Source organism: Adiantum capillus-veneris, chromosome 19 (assembly GCF_014529385.1).
Source record: "Adiantum capillus-veneris isolate H3 chromosome 19, ASM1452938v2, whole genome shotgun sequence".
NCBI lineage: Eukaryota > Viridiplantae > Streptophyta > Polypodiopsida > Polypodiales > Pteridaceae > Adiantum > Adiantum capillus-veneris.
This window is the reverse complement of record NC_140949.1, coordinates 24291138-24312586: the sequence shown is the minus strand read 5'-3', so window position 1 is coordinate 24312586 and position 21449 is coordinate 24291138. Positions and strand designations below refer to the sequence as shown.

Sequence of the window (21449 nt, the reverse complement as noted above, 5' to 3'; positions counted from 1 at the left end):
TGCCTTGTTTGACTGGGTACTCGGACATCCTTTTTTCACTGAAAATGGGTGCCCGCCTCAAACGTGCCATGTCATGGATGGGCGCCGTCCGTGTGTGACGCAGGCCTTGGAGAGAGAGAGAGAGAGAGAGAGTTTACATGGCCATTTGACGTAAGGAAAACAATCAATACCTGCTCGGTATGAAACTCTCTCCTGCAGAGAGAGAGAGAGAGAGAGAGAGAGAGAGAGAGAGAGAAGGGGTGGCAAATTTCTAAACGCAAAAGTACAAGAAGAACATAGGAAGAACCGCCCCCACGCTCTCAAATGCGGCTCCCTCTAGGGCCTATCATCTATGTGAGTGGCTGGCAATCCATCGTTTGCTCGATTTTAACGTAGTACAGGGGGGCCGGGGCACTGAGTTTTGTGCAGCCGAAACCATAATGCAAGGACCTTCACGACCGGGTTAGTATCAAGGCTCAAACATTAGTATTATTAAGGTTGCAATTAGCTTTTTCTTAATCCAAGCATGTACAATTAGTAAGGCACTTAATTATATCTTGCCATGCAGGGACTCATTCTATTTCTATGCTTCATCATACCAATGGCTCGGCTCCTCTTCATATTATCAAGCAAGCATGAGCCTTGGGCAAGGAGCACTTCCACTATTAATTAAGCCTATCTAATCAAGCATTTATACTTCCTAAATCAAGCTTGGGCTCACTACTAGTTAAGCTTAATTACCTAATCAAGCTTTTAAACATCCTAGCTATGTGATTTAATCAAGCTTGACCAATCCACTTTGACACTAATTACTATGTTCTAAGGTCTCCTCGACGCTCTTCAGTGTTCACCCATGGGTCACCTTATTAAAAGTATGGCATTCCTTGTCTTAGCTTTCACTTGTTACATCCTCGTCGTTTTGCCCAATATCGTCAAGGCGGATGATGGCTCTGTTCTTTTGGATTTCATGAGATTAGCCGACCCTTCTAATGCATTCAAAGCCTGGGATGCCAAAAAAACCGTTGTGGACGACTATTGCCATTGGACTGGAGTTGAGAAGTGTGATGACCAAGGAAGGGTTGTCAGTGTATACTTAGAGAACATTGGCTTGAATGGTACGTTGCTACAAGACCTATTTGCAAGATTGGACCACCTTCAAGTGTTTAGCTTGAGGCAAAACAAGCTTCATGGTACCATCCCCTCTTTGTCACTAGCCAAGAACTTGACAAGCCTTCTCCTTGATGAGAATGAGCTTAGTGGCCCCATACCCATATCATTAGCTAGCTTGACTAACTTGCAAGAAATTAATCTAAGGCAAAACAAGCTTTTCGGTGGTCTTCCCGATTCCTTATCCTATAGCACTCTAACTAGCTTTGATGTCTCTTACAACAACCTTAGTGGTCCCATTCCTTCGTCCCTCTCTCGATTCGACGAGTCCTCGTTTCAGGGAAATGAGTTCCTCTGTGGGCCACCTCTTGACATAACTTGCCTTGTCCAAAGGGATTCGGCCGCTCCAAGTCCACCTAAAGATGATAAATCTAATGGGATGATGCTTGTATACATCATAGTGGGAGTTGGGGCAGGCGTTGGCGTGATTGTGGCGGCTATTGTAATGTACAAAATAAAGAGAAGCAAAGCAAACAAAAATGCCAAGCTTTCTCCTTACAGTGATCAAGGAAGTAGAAAATCGAATTTCTCTGCAAGTGACAAGATGTCAAGGAAAAGTGTAGATGGAGCAAGGAAGTCCACCAATGTTTCCCCAGTGGACAAGGCTACTTCAACGGGGAGCTTTGATGGCATAAAGGGCAAGGATATAAGCCCGGGAAAAATTAGTGACTTTGATGCAACGAGTGTTGAAAGCTTGGATGAAAAAGGTGATCTTGAATTTATCGATGTGAACAACAGACGGTTCGAGCTAGACGACCTTTTGAAGGCCTCGGCGGAGATCTTGGGAAGGGGACTTTTGGGGAGTTCTTACAAAGCTACATTGGAAGGAGGGTTGGAGGTGGTGGTGAAACGACTGAGTCTCATTAACCATTGTAAGTATACCAAAGAGTTTAGCAAATTCTTTGATCCCTAATTTTCGATCATACGGCTATAGAACCCCATGAAACAATATTAGAGTGGTAATGGGTACAAAAAATGTGTTTCAAATTTTAAAAAATCAAAATTTTGTCCACTTCTTTTCTTATTTTAGGTGAAAAGAATTCATTCTCAGAAACCATGAAAGCTTTGGGGAAAATGGATCATCCAAATATATTGCCATTACAAGCACATTTGTATGCAAAAGAGGAGAAGCTGTTGATATATGACTATTTGCCAGACGGAAGCTTGTTTAATGCTCTACACACAGCTGGTATGAGGATGTTGCTTTTTGTCCCTTATTTGCATCCATTGTTAGGTTTCTGGTTTGAAAGGGCCAGACATTGAAATAAATGACATGGCATGAAAAGACTTTTTACTCTCCCGAGCGGGAAACTTGCTTCTTGCCCGTGTCAGCTGCAACCTATGCTACACACTTTCAAAGAAGACCTTGCCAAATGAGTGTGTCCTAATCTATGCTAGTTGATTAGGACACAAAAGCATAAATCTATAAGTGCATATATTTCTATATTGTTGTGTAAGCATACATACACATGTTTACAAAAGCATAGATCTATAAGTGCATTTTGTATGTGCATGCTTGTGCTTGTACATTGCATTCACAAGAAGAATTAGAAATTTTCTCATGTAGGAAAATGGAGTCTTTTTCAGTGTTTTTCATACAATGCATAACATCATGAGCTTCTGCTCGGGAGGCCACGGGGGGCGGTGGTCCCCTGCCCCCAATCGTACCTAGCTAGGTATGTGGTGCCTCCCTCACAAAAGCTCATGATGTTGAGGTAAGTCACAATGTGAGAATTATTGTGAGAATACGCCCAAAACTTCTTGTGACTATATATACATACACTCATACTCTCGGAGATGTGAGTGCACAGGCACATGCACACACGAACACACATGCACATAAGGATAGTACATTTGTGGAGATGTACATATGAGAAGTATGTCAAATGTATATGAATGTGTGTCACAAGAAGTTTTGGACAAATTCTCACAATATTTCCCACATTGTGACTTACCTCAACATCATGAGCTTCTGTGAGGGAGGCACCGCACGCCTAGGTAGGTGCGATTTGGGGCAGGGAACCACCGGCCCCTCCAAACCTACCTAACTTAGGTATGCGGTGCCTCTCGAGTAGAAGCTTATGATGTTAATGCATTGTATGAAGAACACTGAAAAAGCCTCCGTTTTCCTACATGAGAAAATTTCTAAAATTCCATGTGTGTGTGCATAGCATTTGACAAGCTCATCTTGTGCAGAGGGAAGGCGCAAAACAAGGCTAGATTGGCTGGCGCGAATCAAGATTGCAAAAGGAGTGGCAAGTGCAATGGACTACATCCACACCATCTATGGCTCCGCGCTCACACCCAGCAGGTCGCCCATGTGCAACAAGCGCAGGTTGATGGTCCTACATGGTAACCTGAAGTCCTCCAACATACTGCTGGGGCCGGGCATGGAGGCACAGGTGACGGACTTCGGCATGGCGGCGATGCTGGCGGGGACAGGGGCGCAGGCGTATCTGGCTGGGAACAGAGCGCCGGAATGCAGGGGAGGGGGAGGGGCGAGGAAGCTGAGCGCGGCGGCTGATGTGTACTGCTATGGGGTGCTGCTGCTGGAGCTACTGACGGGGAAGATGCCGGTGCAGGGCTTCGTCGGGGCCGCGGGCGGGGGCCCGGCCGGATCCGGTGGCGTCGACCTGCCACACTGGGTTGATTCTGTCATTCGCGAAGAGTGGACGGGCGAAGTCTTCGACCGCGAGCTGGCCTACAGCAAAGTCGAGGAAGACGAGCTGGTCTCCCTCCTGAAGCTCGCCATGGCCTGCGTCTCCCCTCTCATCGACCAACGCCCCTCCACGACCCTCATCGTGCAAACCATCTCGCAAGACATCAAATCCTTCACAGAGCTCGCCACCCCGGCCGCGTCCCCCTCCCTCTCCCCCCCTTATAACAACCACCTCCCCAATGGAAATCACCCTGCCCCCCATAGCGCCCTACCACCCCCCTTCCTCCCTCACAATGGCCAGCCTCGCCCCTTGCCCCCTGCTGTCGCCGCCGCCCTCGACATGCCTTCTTCCGACCGCTTCTCTTTCTCCTTTGAAGGTCAAGTGTCCTCCTCTGCAGGCATCAGTATCGATTCCTTGCAGCGATGAGCAGTCTCTTTATTATTGTAACTTATACCCACCAAAGATATGCTTATCAACTTTGTTTTTCAAGATTCTTTTCTACCTAAATAGACCTTGATCATTGTTATGCTGAGAATGCTTGAGGTTCTGCAATGTCTTTCCTCGTAATCAATTTGCAAGAAAGCCACACGTTATTAGGCCTAGGGTAGAGGAGCCGGTTAAAAGATCGCCTCCTCCTTTTTAGAGGCGTGTCTACCCCGAGATTATTTTACCAGTAAGTGTGAGTTTAGAAATAGCAAGCCGTGAGTGTTTCCATGGAAAGCGTAGCCTGGCAGAACTTTCGATCGTCCGATGTGCGTTCGATTTGCGTTGGCAGCACAACCTCTAAACAGGCCCCCATTAGTTTTGCATTTGGCCCTGTTTTTTGTTACACGCAAATCACAAAATGGTGTCGTTCGACCGCCGTTGAAGATGGCGTTTTTGTTGGAGGTTGCTGTTGCGTAGAGCTTTCGGATGCACATCTTGGGTCCAGAAATGGTGGAGCAAAGCCGCCACAATTGCTCGCCCAAGTTGGGCGCCTCTAAAGTGGCTCCTCTACCCTAGAACAAGCTAAACAAGTGATGAAACCCCGAGGCCTGCCCATTGAAATGTACTTGCAACCAAGAAGAGGAAAATAAAAGTATTTGAAATTGAAATACTATTAAAAAGAAAGTACATTATAAATTGTCATTGTATTCAAAAGAGAGATACAAGAGATGTAAAGAAAGGGAGTTTGAATCTTTAAAAATGTTTTTTGGCACATCGGAAGATGGTCTTGGAAATGGTCCCTTGCTGACCATTCCTTGGAATCCAAGCGATTGCATGGCGATCGATGGAGGCTGAGAGCCGTGCGGTACTCCTTGAACTTGCTGTATCACTTATGGTTTACTTTATTTCTTGGTATTTTTCAGTTTGTCTATTCGTATTTGATACGACCACCTTGAGCAATGTCTAGAACTACGTTGATAACATGAAAGGCGATCTATGGAGGCTGAGAGCCGTGCGGGAGCATGAATTCTGGGCTATTGATATGCAAGGGACTATTCCCGACCGTCAAGTGTTGGGGGAAAGGGGACCAAGTACTCAGAGAGAAGAGGACAACCTGAGGTTGGACAGTACCGTTGCAAGAGATCAATGAACGCATGATCAACACTGTTGCAGGAGTTATCATTGACGATGATTAGCGACAACGTGATCAATGAACATATGATCAAGGGCCTTTACAAGATATTTCGCCTGCTCACTTGTAGGTAGCACAATATAACTTTGATTCCAACAGCTGAGGGGGCGAAGCTTGATTGATTATGTTGTTGCTGTACGTCTCCATGCTTATGATGGCAGCTGAGGTGCCAGGAATCCAATAGCTAAGCAGGTGAATTTGAGTGGATAATGGAGGCCGAACGAAGGGAGTAGATCCTCTGTCCCCTGGGGCCCGATCTTGATGGATTGGATTATGATGGTTGGGATGGAGGATGAGGATATTGTGGATCAATTTTTGGGGGCGGGAGGGGATAGAGGGAATGGGGGCTGAGGTCCCATTTGGGTGGTTGCTTATTTTGGGAGAACTATGTATGTTGATGAGTGGTTAGGCCAAAAGCAAAATCTTTTGGAGCTCATGAAATGGGATTTTGAATTTCTTACCCAATTATGCTCAATGGTTGAATTGTACACAATTGTGGTTTGTTGAATTGTATGGGTGTAGTTTTCTTGTGGAAGGAACCATGCAAAATTTTGTATTGGCTATTTATGCGATCGCTGTGAATGTTCAAGTCTCTAATAAAAATGCTGAGGATGTCACTACCAATGGACTCTATCAGTTTTTGCAATTGCAAGATGAGAAAGTGTATGGATGCCTTTGATGATTTGTACACATTCACGATGTGGATGTTGCTATCGTTGGATAAGGAGAGAAAGGCCTCTATTTTCTCGATTCCTGGCGATGAAAAAATAGTCTTTTTGTGTAACGTGATGTTGTTCTTGTAGTACATTGATAGACCATAGCCATTGTGATGATGGGTGTGATGAAAGTTTGATGCAAGCAAGTGTCTTTCATTTTGTTGTTTTGTTTCTTGCAGGCAAAGGATTGTTGATGAGGTGAATTTGAGATCATTTTTTATGTGCTCGATGTGTTTCCAAATTCAAACCATGTTCAATGATTGAATAATATGATGGCTATGCTCACGTATTGAATGGCTCAATTACCTACTTCCATCGTGCAATTGATTGAAGGCACTCAAGCTCTTTGACCATTGCAGGATCAATTTGAATGTGGGGAGTGAGTATTGGGCTTAGAATGTGCAAATTGTAAGGGTCCTTAATACGAGATAGTGTAGTGTAGATGAAATTGTGGCTTTGTATGCCAACATGATCAAATGCTACAGAAGCGCCCATTGTTAGGCCTTGCGATCTATGGATTGTGCATGCATTGGGAAGCTGTATTGGTAGTTGTGTTCTAGAAACCGTATTGAGTTGATTTCTTTCAACCTCGCACTCTTTTGTTACTTTTAATACGGGTGTCCAATTTGGTTTGATTTGGCTATTGATTAGATGTTGATTTTGAGTTCTTTGTTTCTCTCCTATTGTTTTGTGAAAGAAGGCTATCCATGCCAGATGGGAATGCCCACTGTTGTCTATTGTTTTGAGAATTCCATCTGCTCCATTCACTAGTCCATCCAAAATGTTGATATTCCCTGAGCAGATCTTGACTATCATACTTGGCTTCAACACAAGGATTGTGGCCAATTTAGCAATTAGTTGAGGGTTGTTTGGAATGAGAAGGTGCCTTGAGCATACCCTATGTGTCATGTGCCTTGATGGAAAATGCACTTGTATGGAGCTTCTCAAAAACCATTTGGTTATGATGGTTCTTTATTGTGTTAGTGAAAAAAAGGTGGGAGTTGTTAGAATCTCATAGTTCTTGTTTGTGTACATGGTGTTGATAAACAACAAGTCATGCTCGATTTGCCTGCTGGAAAATCAGGATTGAGTTCATGATTGAATGACGGTTGATGATTGTCACTTGAGGAAGAAGTAGATATGGATTGTTGGATAGTACTTGTCAAAATATCAAGTTTTTTGAACTTTGTGTTATTTTCTATAATTGCATCAATGTTGTGGACTCAAACTTATCTCTCCATGTTGTCATGCATCGAACTCATTCTCATTACAAGTAAAAGGGAGAAAGAGCAAGAAAAGTTCATGGTAATGTCTCTCAGTGTTGATTTCTCCATTGAAATTTGCATACCTAATCACCTGAGGACTTTTTCAGTTGCGTTGTGCACCATGCAAGTTGTTAAATTGACTTGCAGATTCAGCCAAATATAGGTATTATCATGAAAAATATGAACCCCACGAGGGCCTTGTAAGCACAACCAATCCGATTTCAGTTAACAATAGGTAAAAGGGCGGGGGGGTATGGATAGCCCATATCTACATACCTCAAAACTATCTTATATAACATATCTATGGAAAGAGCTCGGCAATGCAATCCAAATGCACTATTGTCCAGCAAATTTGAAGTTAGGTTGCTCAAGTTATGGCCATTCAAAAAAATGCAAAAACTAGTGGGGACCATGGCCACATGCCCATTCTCAATGGTGTAGGGAGTATATTCCAAAAGCATCTTTGACCCTAAAGGGACCTTTTGGGGTTCATATTTCCCCTAATGTGCTAGATGTGTTGGTGTCTTAGTGTACTTAGTCACAAAATCATTTAAAGAAAATTTGTGTATCATGGAGATGAAGTGTCTCCAAAGTGGCTCGTCATTTTAGCAATAATGTCCTTTGATATTGGATGTTCACGTTTATGAAAACAAACTCTCTACTAGCAATGTTCAATGGTAAGGATAGTGCAATATATGTGGCTTGTTGGGCTGAGATTTCTTGGTTGTTGATAAAGGCGCTTCTAATTTTTTTCAGTCTCTCCAAAATTGGGAGGCTTTGTTTTTTGCCGTAGTCTAGAACTTTTTTGATTGCATTGACTGTTGCTAAGTCACGTTTTGTGATGTAGGATGTACAATAGGCTACAACTCCATGAGAATTGAAAATAAATTGGATATCAATATTGCCATCAGATAAGGTACACAATGATTTATTGAAATTGGGTTAGAACATAGAATGGTGTTTAGATACTTGGTGTCCATGGACACCAAGTGTGATATTATGCATGGCACCATAGCTGAGCCTTAATTCAATTCTTTCAAAAAGTGTATTTGAAAATAACTACCTTCATGACTCCACTACTTTGAACTTTTGAGCATTAGCAATTGATCTCTCTCTCTCTCTCTCTCTCTCTCTCTCTCTCTCTCTCTCTCTCTCTCTCTCTCTCTGACTCTTAATGAAATAATTTTAGTGCCCATCCCCATCTTTGCACTTGATGCGAGCCATCTCCATCTCTCTTTGTGTGTCCCATGCAGAGATGTTACTCTAAATCAAGTGGAAAAACTATTGAATGTGCATCCAAGGAACTTTTACTTAGCTTTGGGTAGAGTTGAAAGTGATCCTAACAATCAACCACATTGAAGTTAGACTTATGCAAAAGGAAGTCTTGATATGCTGGGTCCTTATCCAACAAATTGAAGCAGATAGTTGTTACATTTTGGATAGAGCACACTAGGCTGTCTCCAAACAAGAAAGATATTTGTCGAAAATGATTGGAAAGAAACTGTTATAAAGAGCATACTATTCATTTACTTGATGAATCTCAGGTAAACAGGTCTCCAATAATGAATAAATCTTAGGTAAAACATCTCCTTCTTATGAATAGCTAGCCATTGCTTCTATGGAGTTATATAAATGCTATCATATGCTATATGTAGGAAATTTATGTGTCACAATACTCCACTATCTCTATCCAGGTTATTATGTGCAATATAATCTATAAGTGTGTGTAGTAAAAGCCCAATGAATGAATGGATGCAATTATGTGTGCCATGTAAAAGGAATTTATTATAGTATGAGAGAAATATGTTCGCTTTGTAGTACAAGTGTGTATGATAATAGCACAATATCCCTGTCTATGCTAGTATTTTTCCCATGTAAAAGAACTATATTACAGGATGAGAACATTATGTGTGCTATATAGAAAACTCCAATAGGATCAAAAATGGAATTTTTTCCAGATAATGTACCCTTTTTAAATTTAGTAGGCTCAACATCTGTGTGCACACCATCATTCACAACCTGCACATCAATTGCATTCCATTGGAACATGTGAGGCAATACTACATGGTGTGCGGTGATCAACTGTATTTGTGCCCTCATCTACAAGCCCTGAAGAGTGAGTGCTTCTTGTGCAAGTTCCTCTTTTTTCTACATCTTGATTATCTATGACAAGACAAAGTAGAAACAGTACACAATACGCTCACTCACAGACTTCAAACTCGTTTAAAATGACAAAAGGTTTTTTCATTAAGGTCAAAAAGTGGCATATATACCTTACAATTTTTCAAACCCTAAAGTTCCAAAATCGACCACCTACTCAATCCAACTATCAAAACTGGGATACAATCTGGAAACTTTTGTAAGTCCCAATAATTACAAGGTGAAAAATCAGGTTTTCCTCAATGAATGAAATTACAAAAAATAATAATCCTTCGAGTAGTTACTGTCGTGGGGTGTGTCCAGCTTCTAACACTCCCCCCCTCCTTGCTCATGTCTTCCACGACATGGCCTTGATCTGCTGCTTCATCTTATCGTTTCCTGCATCTTTAGCAGTGATTCGTACCTGGCATGTAGGTTCAGCATTGTTGGGCCAAAAATGTCCGTATTCATGGTGAAGAACCCTGTATAGAATGCTTCTTCAAAATCCTGGAGGTGATAGGATGGTAGAAACATGATCCTTTGATACAGCGCATGTATCACCTCCTTGGAAGGCTGACCTGATAGATCATAGGCGCATTTGTATGTATCCTGGAAGAAGAAGATACTGTCAGTCACCTGGCCTGGCTTGAAGGTCTCGAACACTACTAAGATGGTTCTGCAGATTTTCCTCATCATAAGGCATGTAAGGTCAGGTGAGCCAGTGAACAATTTTATGGCGCCCGTTAGGGTTTTCACCATGTATTGGACACTAATTCTCTCACCTGCCTTCACGCCCGGCAGCTTTGGGTAGTTCTGCAGCCAAGTGGGTTGGCTTCTTTGCAAAATTTCCTGTGCCTTCCACGTCCTAACCCTTGGTAGAGGACATAAGCTGAGGTTGTCTCTGATACTTTTAGGTGCCTCTACCAAGTGGATTAGGTATTGTGGGTACTTTGTAAGCCAAGCCTTCCTCCACTTTGGCTGAGAATCTACAATAAGCTTAACTCCTTCTGGCTTTGAGGTGTCTACATTGTAGAGAGGTACAGCTGGCTCTTCTTTGATCCGCTTGTTTATTGTAGCTACCTCATATTTCAACAATGGATATGGGAGAGAGGGTTGAAGCCACTCGCGCCTGAGATTGCTGGCGTCGATCTTCTAAATGGTCATAGATTTGAAGACCCTCTACTCCCACTCCAAGGCTTCCTTCGTGGTTTCTTTGAGCTCTTCCTCTATTGCCTTACACAAATTTCCCTCCTCTTCTTGTGTTAGATCCTGTGGCTCTTGAGAGGATCCTGCTATGATTTCCTCTTGCATAGGTGTGTCCACAGGATCTGCCACATTTTCGAGGTCAATGCCCTCATTGGTGGCTGGCCCTGAGCTTTCTGCCTCTCCTCCTTGCTGGCCTTTCAACTCCGTAATTTGCCTGAGGAGTGTTTGCTTTTCCGCTTTAGCTTGTCCGCCCATATTCACGAGGAGGTCATTAAGTTCGGCGTTTATTCTTTCCGCCTCCTCGATCTTTATCTTCATGCTTTCCACTTCTTCTTGCAGGGATTTTTGGCCCTCTTCCATTCTAGTTTGTATGACTATAGAACCTTCAGCCATCATCAATCTCTGCTTTTTCTTGAGAGTCAGCTCTTTCTGAAGTTCCTGCATTTGCTATTCATAGAGTTGGCTCTCAGACATGATTTGAGTCGAGCTCGTAGCTCTGACTCTAGCAGGTGATGCTCGCAGCCTCTGGATGGTTTGATCTTTGACTTTTAGTTGGTCCTTGAGCTCAAGGACTTCATCCAGGCTTTCTTCTTGTTCTATCTCTACTCTTTCCTTGGCATTCCTCGTGGCCTCTACTTCTTTCGTTTCTTCTGCCAACTGTAGTGTCAGATTATCTCTTTCTTTCTCGGCATCTTGCAATGACTTGCTGAGCTGCTGACACTCTTCTTCAGCTGCTTGTATTCTTTTTGCTGCTTCCTGATTTGCTTCTTCCATTGCTTGGAAGTTTTGTAGAGCCCTTGCCAAGCTGGCCTGTAGGTCGGCTTCTCGCTCCTTTTGCCCTTGGCTTTGTGCTTGCAGAGAATGTACTTCCATTTTGATCTTTTCTTCAGTGGCTTTGAGAGTTGTCATTTCTTTCTCAGAAGCCATGGATTGTGCCCTCAATCCGGCTAGCTTTGTCATCACCACGTCCCAGTCATTGGAGGGCGAGTGCAGGTCTACCGTGTCTGTAGCAATTTCTTTTAGCTCCACTAGCCTGATGCCTTGCATCTGTTCTTTAGGCCCTGTCCTCGCCAAGTCGAATGCGACTATGGCGGCTTCTTCCTTCGTATAGCCTGCAACTAGCAGGTCCAAAAATACATAGTAAGCCTCATCTAATCCTTTTTGCTCAGTTTCAGGATTGGCCTCTTCTTTTGGCTTAGGTTCTTGTCTTTTCTCTTGATCTTCCGCTTGCCTTTCTTCTTGTCTGTCCTCAGCCTCCTTATCTTCCGGTGGAGGGTTGCTAGGAGGTGGTGAGGGTGGTGGTGATGGCTGTGGGCCGGGTTTAGGGCTATCTGGTAAAGATGCAGGTTTGCCCTTTAAGTCCCTGTCTGCTTTGGTTTTTCTTTCTCTTCCCTGGCTCTCTTGCTCATCCAGCAGTTTCTGCCTTATCTACTGTACTTCCTCCTCTGTGAAAGGGACATGAGGGATGTTTTCTGCTGCAGCATCAAGAATCTTGAAATTCTTGATATAATCTTCAAATCGGTCCCTTTGCACTCTTCTGGACGATCCGGACATAGACTCTAGAGATGGCTTCCAGAGTTCACTTAAATCACCCTTGAGGGCTCTCTCCACTCGAAAACTCTCCATCAACCTCTCTAGTCTTGCCGCTTTCTGAGATCTTGTTTCTTTGGCCGGCACTTGAGCAAACTCCTTCTTTCCTTTCTTCTGCTTGGGTTGCTCCTCTTCAACTGGCTCTAGCCGTCTTTCAATCTCGTAGCCACCCTTGGTGCCCTTTGCGGCTCATCTTCCTTGTCTTCTTTTACTCTCAACCAATCATTCTGAGATGGGGGGTCAGGCCACCTTCCTTTAGCGTGTAGTGCCCCATAAACCACCTTGGTGATCAGTTCTCCTGGCACTATATAGGTTGGCCTTTTGTTGCCCATCTTTACTAAGCTGTCATGTATATATGCCGCATAATTGATTATCTTTGGGGTGCCTTTTGTCATTGCCCAAGTGAACGTTGTGGCAATTGCACCTGGCGGCATCCTATACTTCTGTGGCCTCTTCGTGCACATGTGGAAGTACTGGTTGTATAAGTGGCTCATAATTTCCACTTTTGGGTTGGCAATGTCTTCAAAGGTGTAATTTGCCTTTTTCTCTTTGTACACCTTGACTTCATCCCTTCTTTTTGTTACACTGTCTCCCTCATTGGAGAGGTCTAGTGCATGGGCTACAACCCGCTCAGTGATTATTATCTCTATTTCTGGTCTGCCTTGTAAATTTGTTACCTTGGCCACTCCATCCTCTTTGATGCTTGTTACAAACTCCCAGACTCTTTTGATGTCCACCCCCTCCAGTATTGCTTCGAAGTAGTTGTGGAGATCAATTTTCTCCAAGTAGCCGGCCATCTTGCTTCGTACAAACTCATTGAGTTCTCTTGGCAGCATTGGTAGCTCTATAACATTGCCTTCAGTGTCTTTTAACACTCCTTGGTAGATCTTTAGGTCATTGGACTCTAATAGATCCTCTTGTATCCAGGTGCTGGTGGGCTTTAGTGTTCCTTCTGGAATGACAAAGGGTTCCACTTCGTCCAGATAATCCTTGATGGTCATTCTTTTCCTCTTTGCCGGTGACTTCGAGGCTGCCATAGATCCTGTTGCACTCAGTAGTCCGAAGTTAACGTTTTTTCCATATTAGCTGCGAAACTGAGTTTTACTTATCCAAATGACTTGAAAATTGAAAATAAAGCTTAAAAGGAACTTGTGAAGCTGTGCATGTGCTCACAGTGCAAATCTGGCCAAAAATTTCCATCTAGACATCCTAGGCGTAGGATGTCTTTTTCATCAGAATTGGTTCATACTTGACATGCAGGTAGTGTAAGGCTCATGGAACATGGATATATGCTTGATTTGAATTTGGATATCAAAAAGTGGATTTTTGGGTTGATTCAGACTTTAGGTCACAATTTGGGTAGGATGTCCATCATAGGTAGCAATTGATATCCAAATGGGTTGAAAATTGGTACATGGGCTCATTGCACCATGGTATTGGCTCCCATGATGTCATTCTTTGCACAGAAGGCTAAATTTATGCTGGAGACATCCTACACGTAGGATGTCTTTTTCATCAAAATGACATGAAACTTGTTCTGTGGGTTGTCCTTGGCCTATGGAACATGACCATGATCTTGGATTTGAATTTGGACAAGATTTGATGCTTCTAAGGCTCTATGAGGTGTTTTTGGGCTCAAAAAGTGTATCTTGAGCGTGTTGGGGATCAAAAGTGATTAAAATGGCTTCAAACTTGATATATGGGCTCCTGATGATGAGGTGATTGGATCTGGAATGACAAATCATCCCTTGCATGTCAAAAAGGTCAAATAGACATCCTACGCGTAGGATGTCTATTTCATCATTTTTTCTCCCTGACCACACAGATTGTTTGTTGATGTGTTGGTGAATGTGCTGTGCAAGTTTCATGGGATTTGGACAAGATTTGGTAGGTCCATTGCCCATTATTGCCTCTATGCCCTAACTTTGCGTTTTTCCATGCATATGAGGTCAAATTTGGTCCAAATGTGATGAAACTTGGTGTATAGCTTGTAAATGTCATTCAGAACATGTGCATGATGAAAAATGTTGGAGTTTGTGCCAAAAATTTTCCTTGAGACATCCTACGCGTAGGATGTCTCCTGGTGATTTTTTCAGTGCTGGTGCTCCCAGTGCTTGCCCTTGGCCCCCCTAAGTCCCTTTTGAGCCTACTTTCAACAAAAAAGTCAAATGGATAGAGAATAACTCCCTGTGTAGACTTCAGAGCCTCCGAGCCGTTTTCTGACTATTGGAGTGCTTTTTGGTGATGAAATTTCTTGATGTTGGTCTCCATAGCTTCCCGATCCCTTGGGGATCCTTGCCGTATGGTTTTTGTCGACTTTGGCTTCACCGCAGCTCCATTTGGCAATTTGTCGCTGTAGAAGCACCCGTGGTTACATTTACATACCTTTGATGATTTGTGGTGGTCTACCACCATAGGACTTGGTTGTTGATGGTCTAGGAAAGCCGCTCGTGAAGTTTGGTGGCAAACGGACTTGCGGTTTGGCCGCAAGTGCAATTTGACGCTTTGTGTGTTTGATGCCGTTTCTAAAGTTTAGTGCCACTTCAGGTCACTTTTTGGTCATGCGGGTCATATAGACTTGTTGAGCATGTCGAGATGCTCCTACCCATGAATTTTGGTAGCATTTGGTCGCCGTTTCGCCGATTTCCCATTTGGTGGCCTCTTGCGGGTTTCTGGGAATTAGGTTTTTTCTCGATGGTTTCCTACTACCTTTGGCCATCCAGGACTGGTCTCCTAAACTAGGGTAAGCTGCCGATGAAGTCTTGTTGCTTTCGGGTCAGCCGTTAGGCCGCCGTCTCTACTTGTAGGTCTCTACCGCCCGCTTTGTGTGTGACTCCTACGCTAGTTTTCGCGACATAATGACTATAATGCGCGAAAAGCTCAAGGTGGTGAGCCTACCTCTCATGTCTGGAGCTCGTCGGGTAGTCGTGTGCGTCGTAGAAGCTGCTGGAAGGTCGATCCGCTCTAGGTGGCAGAAGCTCTCTCCACAAAGTCAATAGTGAGAATGAGCTAAAAATGGGGTGAAAATTTCTTATAATGGAGGTCCCCGAACCACTTTTCATGAAATTTGACATGTGCTCCTATCTTCTTGCGAGATGCGGTTTAAGCTCAAAAATTTCTTGATTTGGACTTCATTTGCTCTGTTTACCAGAAATTTGGCATTTCGGTCAAAACCTGGCCAAAACACGCTTTCCGCTCTAGTCTCATAATTGCACCCCCATTGTACCATAGATTGTCCTATAGTCACTGATCATCCCCATATTTTTTTTTTCATTACGACTATTTTTCACCTGCTTGTTGTATTTTTAAAGTTTTTCTGCCGAAAATTAGCAAAATTAAAAGGAAAATAGCAAATCAAACCTAGAAAATCCCCAAAAATCATAATAAATCACAAACATCATCGTAACACATTATATACACTCACATGTAATTTTTATGGCCGGATTTCTCCGTTTTACTAATATTTTGCCTGAAAAATGGCTATTTCTACTTATATACACACACCTAGGGGCTTGCTTTGGCGTTTGGCCCCATATACCTATAGCTTCATGCTGTATAAGGGCATATGTACTTGGGTTACTCTAGAAAATTTTGCAATCAAACAACAACCCTTAAAATAGTCGAAAATCATGCCCTTTTTTGCTGTTTCTGTCATTGGTTCCGCATTTGAGAGTGCCTCTAGAATGCCTCCCCCCCTCCTAGCCGGAGTCCTACCGAACGACAAGGTTTCACCTGGGAGTATGTGCCGTGCATAGGTTGAAAAAGTTGTGCTAATGCCTGGCCGATTAATGTGGCCCTACTTTATGCATACTCGGTCAATGCATGGAAAAATTAATGCTGTACAAGAGAAGGGAATAAGAAAATGTTTATTGGCATTTGCCGTCGAGGTTTTCTACTTTCTTTGCAAGTAAGAGCTGTAACTCTACTGCTCTCTGTTTAATTGTCTTTTTTGCAAAAGGCAATTGCTTTGCCGACACTATTGATGGAGTCGTAGCTGTTTCTAAGGATAGAATTGGCTGGGCCGTAATGGCTATGGGCCGTATTGCCTTTGCTTTCCATTGGTATGTTGTTGCTTCCGATTTTTGTAGATGGTTTGGCACTTTCTTGTTTGCCACTGGTTTGTCTTTTATTGGCATCCACATATGTCGGTTTTCCTTTTTGAAATGCAGCTGTCTGCTTTCCGTTGTTGCTTGTACTGAAGGGAGTTCCTTTTGCTTTTGCTTTGGTATCCAAATGTGAGTTACATTTGGGTTATGGATAAGCATTTTCTTTGGGATCCATATCTGTTTTATGACCTTTGTTTGTGGTTGAACCTCCTGCTTCGGTGGAATCTTTTTGTTGCATTGTTGCTTGTCCGCCATGGAATTTCTATCCTTCTGCATCCATACTTGTTTTCCTTGTGTTCGTAACCTAGATCTTTGCATTGCGGTCGGTGACTTTATCTGTCTGTAATTAGCATGGTTGGCTTTTACCTGATTGTTTGTCTCGGGTATCATATTGTTCTTTAATGGCATTTGATCTTTTGGCTTTGTTTCTAGTGATTGCATGGCTTGCAGTTGATCATGCTTGTATTGCTGAGCTAAAGCTATCACCTATTGTTCATATGCATGCTGAATTTTGACTACCTTTGCTTTCCAATCTATCTGCACATTGTACTCTTTTTGCCAAGGTTGCCCTAGCATCATTTGGTGTTGTGTGCTTTCATCTGTCACCACATAGAATTTGTGTGGGCAAATATATTGATGTATCTGTACATGCAATATAGTCCATCCCAATGTTTTCAACGGGTGTGATGTGCTACTTTCCAGCACTTGAGGAGTAGGATGAAGTTGACCTATGACTTTGAGTTGTTGGTATAATCCGTAAGAGATCAAATTTGCTTGAGCACCCGAATCAAGCAAGGCTGTTGATTCAACTTTATTGCTACCCACTTTGACCGCAATTATTGGCTCCAGTGTTTCCTCCTCCAACTTCGTCAGTCGAATGGCATTGATTCGCAATGGTGGTCCACTTTGTTGTTGTTGTCGCAGAAGCCGTCTTTTTGCAATGCGTTCTTGTGCTTCGGCTTGAGCTTCCTCCCGTACTCTCTGTTTTTCCTTCATTCTTTGTTTTCCTTGATGAATTTGTTGGAGCATCTCCTGTGTGAGTGGTAGATGATACCTCCTCAGTCGACATCCACTAATCTAGTTTGGCATTTCTTCACCTGCTAATGTAGCAAGCTTGACAACTCCACTTTGTGATAGATCACTAATCACAAATAGTCCCATCCCTCGCTTTTTAAGTTTCTTGGCATGTTGCTTCAAGGTATAAACAAGTACGTAATCGCCTGTTTTAAATTCTTTGGTACGCACATGTTTATCAAAAACTTCTTTTTGTCTTCTTTTTTTAGCATAGATTGAAGCGACAACTCGTAAGCGTAGTTCATCTAGCTTTTCAAGATCATCAATTCTTGAAGAGAGCTCATGCCCTGTCCATTCTAAGCTTTTTGCTACTCGTAGAGTTGGAATTAAAAACGCTATGGGTAGTATAGCATTTAGGCCAAACACCATGTTGTATGGTGTTGTTCCGATTGAAGTTTTTTAAGCTACCCTGTATGCACATAGTGTTGAGTGTAGTTGCTGATCCCAATCTGTTCTTGATTCTGACACTTTTTTAGTGAGAACTGTGCATAGTGTTTTATTAGTGGCCTCAGCTTGCCCTTTGGCCTGTGGATGGTATGGTGCGCATTTCCTATATATGACCATGAATTCCTCTAGCAGATATTCAATGACTTCATTGAGAAAATGTGTTCCTCGGTCACTGACAATTTCTATTGCTAACCCGTAACGTACAAAAACATTCTCATACAAAAATTGTGTCGTGGTGCGTGCATCAGATTTTTGTGTTGCTTTGGCTTCGACCCATTTTGTGAGATAGTCCGTAGCCACAATGATATATTGGGTATGGGTGCGATTTGCAGGGGGTGATATAGGTCCGACAAAATCAATGCCCCATTTTGCAAATGCTCTTGCTCCCATCATTGGCCGTAATGGCATCTCATCTCTTTTTATTGGCACCTTGGTGTGTTGACATGCGTCACAACGCTTTACAAACTCTTCAGCATCCATGTGCAATGTAGGCCACCAAATTCCTGCGGTTAAGACAATTTTTGCCGTCTTATCGCTCGAAAAATGGTCTCTACTTATTCCGCTATGTGCATGTTCTAGAATCAACAGGTATTCGCTTTCACTTGCACAGATTCTAAGTTGATTGTCCTTACCTCGCTTATAGAGTTGGTTCCCAATTAATTGAAAGTCACGAGCTTCCAGCTCTATAGCTTTTTTCCGTGCTCTTGTGATGTTCTCAGGGAACATCCTGGTGGTTAAAAAGTCAATGATATATTGACTCCATGCATTTGCTATGTTTACCTGGAACAAAGTTGCGTGATCCACTGGTCGTTTGGCACTACATATAGTACAATTGGTAACATAAGAATGTGTGTCCGCATACATAGTTGGCCAATAAACCCCTAACTGTTTCAGTCTCTGGTGTGTCTTCACTGTTGAACAATGAAATGCACAAATCTGGACATGTGCCTCTTCAAGGTAGCACTCAAATTCTTCCGGATTTATACATAATCGTAGGAGTAGGTCTAAGCCAAGATGATACAGCCGTCCTGCTATCAACTGGAAGTTTTTTGTTTGTCGAATTGTTTGTTGTTTGGATCTGCATTCCGTATTATCAAACCTACTTCCAAACAAAAGAATGCTAACAATTTCCTGAGACCATTTGGGTACCATTCAATATTGAAAAGATAAGCATCTGGTATGTCATCATCTACTCCTTGAGGAGATTCCCCGTTGTGTATCCTTGAAAGATGATCCGCTCGTAGATGGGTTTTACCCTTTTTGACCACCATTGTGAAGTCAAATTCTAGCAATATAATAAACCAACGTACGATTCTCCCTCTATTGTAAGGTTTATTTACTAGGTACCAAAGAGCTTGATGATCTGTGAAGAACACAAATTTGTTTCCAAGAAAATAATGCCAAAATTTCTTTACAACATAAATCATTCCTAACCCTTCCCGCTCGGTGGTTGTGTAGTTCTTTTCTGCACTGTTTAACTGTCGGCTTGCATAGTAAACCGGAAAATCCATTGTTCCATCTCCAGGTTGAGCTAGAATACTTCCAATGGCATATGCTGAAGCATCAATGTGCACATGGATCATAAATCATTCCTAACCCTTCCCGCTCGGTGGTTGTGTAGTTCTTTTCTGCACTGTTTAACTGTCGGCTTGCATAGCAAACCGAAAAATCCATTGTTCCATCTCCAGGTTGAGCTAGAATACTTCCAATGGCATATGCTGAAGCATCAATGTGCACATGGAATATCTTTTCCCAATCTGGTGCCTTTAGTACAGGTGTTGATATGAGGTTTTCCTTCAGCTTTTGGAATGAAGTTTCACACTCCTCGGTCCACTCTAAATTGACTAGCAAACGATACAGAGGTTGTGCAATAACCACATACATGTATATGAATCTTCGATAATATCCGCAGTGTCCCATGAAGGATTGCACTTGTTTCGCATTAGTAGGCCTGGGTAGGTCTACAATGACTTTGACTTTGTCTAGGTCTGTGGTTATGCCATTTCTTGAGACAATGTGTCCTAAGATTCGGCCTTGCTTAACCATAAATACACACTTTTCCGGGTTAAGACAGATTCGATATGTCCTGCACTTTTCAAAGACCTTTTGTAAATGGTCAGTATGTTTCTCTCGTAGAAGAGAGTGTACACATAGGTCATCCATGTAAATTTCTAAGAATATTCTTAGGTATTCCTTGAATGCGTGAGTCATTAACCTTTGGAAAGTGGTTGGTGCATTAGTTAGGCCAAATGGCATAACTCGATACGCATAAATCCCCCATTCTGTGGCAAACGGTGTTTTGTGTTGATCCTCCCTTGCTATTGTCAGTTGGTTGTATCCTGAAAACCCATCCAGAAAGGAATAAGCCCGTTTTCCGGCCACTCGCTCAAGTACATGTTCTGTGATTCGCAAGGGATAATTATCCCTTATGGTTGCTGCATTCACCTTCTTGAGGTTTACACACACTCACAGTTTTCCATTCTTTTTGGGAACTACCACAATGGGTGACACCCAATATGTATGTTCAATCTCATAGATGAATTCAACTTCCATTAGTTTATCAATCTCTTCTTTGATTCGTTTAGCAAATGTGTCATTATATGTATAAGGACGTTGTTTGCTAGGTATTTCAAAGGAATTGTATGTTGGCCTATCAATGGATCAACTCCTTTGAGGTCTTTATAGGACCAAGCGAACACATCTTTATACTTCTTGAGAAGTTGTGTTAGCTGTTCTTCCTCCCCAGGATCTAAATCGTTAGCTATATAGACCGGCTGAGGCTTTTCACCTGGTTGTGCGAGGTCTATCTTTTTTGAATTTTCAGGCCCATCATAAGATTCTTGGTTGGTTCTTTGCCTGACTGGTGGTGTCATGATGATTTTTCTGTCCTGGATAGTAAATTTCCGATAGTGTGATGGTATATTCATGTTCCCCTTTTCTGACTCCCCTTTACCATCACTATCTTCTTCAGTAGTCCATATCTCTCTCGAAGACCATTTCAGTTCTTGGTATTTCTGTTTACGCTCCAGTTTGGTCCACTCTTGGTCTGTTGTTGTTTCTTTTTTTGATTTTTTTGATTTTTGTGATTTTGTTTCGGTTTTAGATTTTCGTACCTGTTTTATTTCCTCTCGCGTTCTTTCTTTTCGATTTTTTGAGAATCTTCCTGATATTTGATCTTTTACACAATCCTCTGCTTTTACAAGCATCAAATAGTGAGTTTTACCTTTTATCCTGGACATCATGTTCTCTCTAGCTTTGTTTTTTGCTCGTTTCCTCCTATAGCGTTCTTGGCGTCTAGGGTGTTGATTAGCAAAATCATAAAACTTGATATTCTCGGTTTCATTTCCACGCTCACTTGAGGTATTTGAACACTCATTATATGCATCATCATTTACTTCCAAATGTTCAGAGGAGTTGTAAAACTCTTCTTGTTCTGGTGGTTCTATCGTCTCTTTTTCTGGTATAACGCTTACCATGTAATA

At 42.6% G+C, this 21449-nt stretch overlaps 1 protein-coding gene across 1 annotated transcript; it reads left to right on the top strand.

The window, feature by feature from the left end:
* Window positions 1-342: 342 nt before the first annotated feature.
* LOC147433710 (putative inactive receptor kinase At3g08680) lies at window positions 343-4282 on the top strand. The gene is made up of 4 exons (XM_086489783.1): window positions 343-441; window positions 548-2018; window positions 2177-2335; window positions 3343-4282. The coding sequence occupies exons 2-4, from the start codon at window positions 833-835 to the stop codon at window positions 4230-4232; spliced, it is 2235 nt and encodes a 744-aa protein (XP_086345909.1). The 5' UTR covers window positions 343-441; window positions 548-832; the 3' UTR covers window positions 4233-4282.
* Window positions 4283-21449: the final 17167 nt, after the last annotated feature.